Source organism: Nicotiana tabacum, chromosome 21, assembly GCF_000715075.1.
Source record: "Nicotiana tabacum cultivar K326 chromosome 21, ASM71507v2, whole genome shotgun sequence".
In the NCBI taxonomy this organism is placed as follows: domain Eukaryota; kingdom Viridiplantae; phylum Streptophyta; class Magnoliopsida; order Solanales; family Solanaceae; genus Nicotiana; species Nicotiana tabacum.
The window spans coordinates 79,926,224-79,932,101 of record NC_134100.1 but is presented as its reverse complement, the minus strand read 5'-3'; the positions used below and the strand labels follow the sequence as shown (position 1 = coordinate 79,932,101).

The following is a 5,878-nucleotide window of genomic DNA, read 5'->3' as shown; positions in this document are numbered from 1 at the left end:
CTGCAAAAAACTAAAAAGCTTCGGTTGCTCTTAATTCCAGTATACATGGCACTATGTCAGCGGCAAAAAGTGAGTAGAGGACATAAGTGAGTAAAGGACAAATGTGAATGAAACAGATTTTACCAACACCAGACTACAAAATTCTCAACATTTTATATTTAATTTAGTGTTTAACATTATGAGATCTACAACACTAACCCTAACATCCTAGAGAGTGCACCCAAACAAAACCCAATCGATTGGATGGTATAATTGGATTATGTTGAAATTAACTCATAAACGAGAATATTACTAGTCCCTCCAAAGTTTAGACAAGTTGAGCAACTTAAACTTTCGTGTTCTAACTTTGAAACCCTTATTTTCGCTGAGATGAAATCTCAGTAACTTAAAAACAACTGCAGCACCTGTTGCCAGAAGTTAATGAGAAAATTCTACAAATGACTGTAACACTGCGTATCCCAATAGATTACAGTGACTGGTTGCATCACTTTGTTGACACATTCAGATGCAGCAGCAGTCACTTTGCTAGAAGCAAAAACAAAACTTACCTACTTGACTACTTCAGTTGTTGAAAGTGATAATAATGAGAAAAGGAAACAGCTGATGAAACCATTTGCATGCATAAACTTAGTACTTCAAGTCAGACTGAAACTAAAACACAGCGCTCTCTGGCCTCACAGACCAACAACCTTAGGTAAGACAAGGGCAAAAACTTACCTAAAACTTGCGAAGATGAGATGCCACGCAAAAGACCAATCATCTCAGTTTAAATACAACCAGCTGCAGCACCACAACTCATTTTGCCAGAACCTAAAGTCCAACAGAAAATTCATCAAATGGCTAATCCTGGTCCAGTGCAGCCAAATTCAACCTTTGATGGCTAACGTGAAAAAAAGAAACATCTACCTTCCTCCTGCAACAGTAGTAAATAAGCATTTGATAACAAACCCAAATCAATCTTAGTTTCAGATAATGATAAAGGAAACGCAAAGTTAGAACAATCCCTACAAAAACATAATCTTTTTATTTGTTCTTTGGTAGGGTATGGTAGTTGTGTGTGCGCGTGGGGGGGAGGGGGGAGGGAGGGGGGTATTCCATAGCACCAGTGAGTAGTGAAAATCCTTAATACACAAAGGATAACAAGGAAAAAATAATTTGACGCTTCAAACATCAAGCACAAAGTACAAACGCTAATAAGATGTAACAGCCAAATGAACTACAAATTTCATTAATAAGACTTGAAAATACTAATAAACCAGAGGTTTTACATATATTGATCGAAACAAGTCACTTGATTTACATCACTAACCCTAACATTCAGCAAAAAGACACAAAAAACAATGCCCTATATCAGAGAACACCAATTTATCCATAACCATAAGCATAACAAGTTTCATCCTAAGCCCTTTCACCACGAATCCTCCTAGCGAGCTGAATGTCCTTGGGCATGATAGTGACCCTTTTCGCGTGAATGGCACAGAGATTTGTATCTTCAAAGAGGCCAACAAGGTAAGCCTCAGCAGCCTCTTGTAGGGCAGCAACAGCACTGCTTTGGAACCTCAGATCTGTCTTGAAATCCTGTGCTATTTCCCTCACTAGCCTCTGAAATGGCAACTTCCTTATCAACAACTCTGTCGATTTCTGGTACTTCCTGATTTCCCTTAAAGCTACAGTTCCAGGACGGAAACGGTGAGGTTTCTTCACTCCTCCGGTCGCCGGAGCTGACTTTCTCGCAGCCTTAGTAGCTAGCTGCTTCCTTGGAGCTTTCCCACCTGTTGATTTGCGAGCTGTTTGTTTAGTACGGGCCATTTTTGAAAATGACAGATTTTGTAGATTGCCAAAAGCTTCGATTGTCTGATAATGGTGAATTTGTGAGATGTGTAATGGGGAAGTTTTATAGGAGGGAAATGGGGCGGGAAGTTTGGGAAATTTTGAAAAGAGTTTGAATTTTTTTGAGAGTGAATGAAGTCCGTTGATTGGTTGAGATTTAGTTAACGGTGGAGATTTGAGGAGGAGATGATAGCTCGGATAGTAATCTATGTGCTACCAAAGTATCAAATCTGTAGTCGCCACGTGGATAAGCAAGTTACTCCCTAATTTGTTTTCTTTCCTACATTTTTTTTAAAACATGTTTTCTTTCTAATTGTACTTACGTGTTTACTTGTCGTTTCTATTTTTGCCACAATTTAAACGCATCTAAAAAGTTGAATTAAACCCATCTAAAATATTTTCTGTTTAATTGAAATTAAACTGTTTATTTCAGATAGAACCTTCAATTTCTCCATACGAAAGGTAGGATTTAAGATCTTTTTGTGCTTTCTCCATACTTGGTCGATGGATTGGAGTGGAAACGCTTTTGATAAACATAATTCTTAGCAAATATCTCTAAAACTAATTCTTCTTCTGTGATTAGTATCATCTATTCTAACCCAAGCCAAATGTAACATTTTTTTACAGGCAAATGTTTACTATATTCAAGTCAACAAAAGCTTTTACTTACAATATTACAGGTTCTAAATTCATATATATGTCATCATGAAATCTAAAGAGTGAGGGCCGGCTCTAATATTTTGAGTAGTAACGTCGGTGCCTTAGGCCCCAAATTTGAGGGGGGCATTTTTAAAAAATAATATGTTTATAGGTATTTTTAAAAATAATATTTAGTATTTTTAATACAAAAGTAGAGTTGTTAACTCTATTTTAAAAGGCAGAATTGGACTCGTTCGGAGCTCGCCCTGGGCGGAGCATTCGTAAAACGCCCTTGGGGGCTGAGATTATGTGTGGGGCTTAGTTCCGTGAGATTTACACCTCGGTCATCGGGGCTTACGCCTCGGACACGCCTAACACCCAGCGTACTAGGCTCGCCTAATAGAACTTTATGCAATTGTGTGTAACTAACATTGTAGATCCTCAAAGTTTTTTAATAAATCGTTGATTATTCAAAATTACTTTTTTCTTAATCATAAATCATTAAGTTGAGAGTATTTTATGTCATAATTAAAATAAAAATTATTGCACGTTATCCACTAAGACTGCTATGATAGTAAATTTTAACTAAATCTTTCATTTAAAAGTATTTATTTATTAACTTTTGTTATGTCTTTATTATATAATAGTCCATAATTATTTTATAATTATTTTTCTAAATATTATTTTTTCACATTTACGAGATGCAATACTTATTAATTTAATAGTTCAGTATTAGCTAGTAACTATTTACAAATAATTAGTTATCATGGTATAGTATGGTGAATTATGTGTCACTTTATTGACTTGTTGAAACTTAAAAATAAATGATGCTAGAGAATCATATTTAAATTGTGAATTATATTTTTATATAAATTCTCCTTCAAATAGAAAGCATATTAAATAAAAGGAGAATTTAAAAAAAATATCAAATTATAATATCGAAATTCTTTCAAGATTCATTACTCCTTAAGAGATACATGTAAGATTTCGCATCGAATACATTACATTTGATGTTTGAGTTGTAACGACGTTGCAACTAATTTGCATATTATGATATATGTCATACTTTTCTATTATTCATAGTTGTATTATAATTTATAAATATTTAAAATAGATTAGTTGTTATAATTTTGTGATTTTAATGTAATTTTTATAATTATTTTTTATTTTATACTATCTTAAAATTACGCCTCGCCTCGTCAGAGGTAAAACGCCTCGCCCTACGCCCCACACCCCACGCCTCACGCCCCCGCCTTTTAAAACATTAGTTGTTAATATAAAAGGAAAAAAGGCTCTTTAGATATATAAATAAAATAATAATTTAACTTACTTAAAAATTGGTAGATAAATAGTTTTCCAACGTTTTAATTTTTTACTTTTTATTCCTCCATTAGGTAACGTGTCAAATTTTTCTCTCCCGTTCTTAATTTGTTTAAGTCAATCCTTCTTTTCTTTGATCTCTTCGTAATTCAGAAAACCCTACATATTTTCTGTCTTTCTATTTAATATTTTTACTCACCTTCTTTCTCCAAGATTTTAATATTACTCATCTTATTTTTCTAAATTTGATTAGTTCAAGTGTTCAACAAATACATTTAAGCTTCTAATAGTTCGGTACTTCTATTGCTCTATAAACTCTTATCTGATATCAACAATATCTAAAGAAAGATTAAATGAGTTGGCTATATTATCACTTGAATAGGAATTATGAGAGAAAATCGTTTATAAAAAATATTATTAATAACTTTATATCTCAAAAATCCAGATGAATAGACTTCAAATAAAAAAAATATCTTATAACTTTCTTTTAAAAATATAGGCCTCATATTAAATTTTGAATTTAAGCCTCGTAAGTGCTTGAACCGCCCCTGTAAAGAGCTCTACCACAACTATAAAAGTGATAATAGAGTTAAAACGTCAAACTATACTTCGTCGTAGGGTATTTAAAGAAAATCGATAAATCGCATCAAACTGATAAACCGATTCAAATCAAGAAAAAAAAAAATCAACCAGTGCTTTGGTGTGATTTGGTTAAGAATTGAAAAACAATCTGACCATAATTAGTTTAGTTTGGTTTGGTTTTAACTAAAAAAGTCAAATCGAAATCAAACCACGCCGATATTATGTGTATGCAGTTTTTAAAAATATATTACTTTATACGTAAAAAAAATTATTATAAATATTTCTTAAACTTTTCAGAGTTTATATATATTTCTTAACATATTATTTCAGGGTTTTGACTTACAAATTTGAATGGTCCAATAGAAGAGTGTATAGAATTATAGTCTATAGATGTCTAGTAACTCAAATAAAGCTCAAATTAAATTTTTATTATCTCTTATTAACAATATGTTTTATGAGTTTAACTATATTTATTGTTGGTGACAGTATATTTTAGCATAATACCATGATTGTTCTTATATTTTATGTTATTTTCTTAGGAAGTACATGTAATTGTACTTACTAGGATAAAAAAAAATTGTTGAAAGCACTAGCTACATATTTCGTGTTGCAGAGACCTTATCGGGAAAAAAATCGAACCAAACTGGGAAAATGGAGAAAAATAGAGACCATAAACCTTATTTTTATACTCTTCTCGTGAATAGCAGAATATAAATCTTTAATTGATAAATTGTTTAGTTATATCTGCCAACCTTGCCAGTGAGAGTGAATTCAAAGGCCTTGTGTAACGATCGGGCCGATCGTTTTGAGTATTTTAACCCCGATCCCTTAATTTATGCTTCCTCTATATTAGATTGTGATTACATGACTTGTCGAGGCATTTGATTTTAGTTTAGGGTGAGTTTCAGAGTGAAAGGGGGACACATAGTCCCTAAGTTGGAAGGTTTAGTCGTATGAGTTGATCGCAATTTGACTTGTGTGAAGACGACTCCGAAATGGAATTTTGACGGTCCTAATAGCTCCGTTTGATGATTTTGGTCTTAGCAGCGTGTCCGAATGTTGATTTGAAAGTCCGCATGTCGTTTCGGCATGATTTCGGGAAAGTTGGAAATTGGAGGACTTTGAAAAGTTTGACCGGAGTGGACTTTATTGATATCGGGGTCGGATCCCGATTTCGAAAGTTGGAATAGGTCTTTAATGTCAATTATGACTTGTGTACAAAATTTGGTATCAATCGGAGTTGTGTTTGGTATCAATCAGCGTTGGTTTCGGAATTCGGAAGTTCATAATTGCTTAGGCTTGAATTTGGGTTGCGTTTCATTGAATTTAAGTTGTTTGATGTAATTTTTGGCCTCGAATAGGTCCGTTATGTGTTTTGAAACTAGTTGGTATACTCGGACGGGGTTCCGGGGCCCCCGGGTGTGATTCGGATCGAATCTGGAACAAGATTGGACTTCTGTGAATATGCTGAAGCTGGGCTGGTTCTGGTGTCTTCACACCTACGGGG

At 33.8% G+C, this 5,878-nt stretch overlaps 1 protein-coding gene across 1 annotated transcript; it reads right to left on the bottom strand.

Moving 5' to 3' along the window:
* Positions 1 to 1,201: 1,201 nt before the first annotated feature.
* LOC142175104 (histone H3.2) lies at positions 1,202 to 1,879 on the bottom strand. Its single transcript, XM_075241612.1, has one exon. The coding sequence runs from the start codon at positions 1,807 to 1,809 to the stop codon at positions 1,399 to 1,401; it is 411 nt and encodes a 136-aa protein (XP_075097713.1). The 5' UTR covers positions 1,810 to 1,879; the 3' UTR covers positions 1,202 to 1,398.
* Positions 1,880 to 5,878: the final 3,999 nt, after the last annotated feature.

Coding starts and splice junctions, on each gene's coding strand:
- LOC142175104 (XM_075241612.1), bottom strand. CDS start 1,809: ATGGCCCGTACTAAACAAACAGCTCGCAAATCAACAGGTGGGAAAGCT.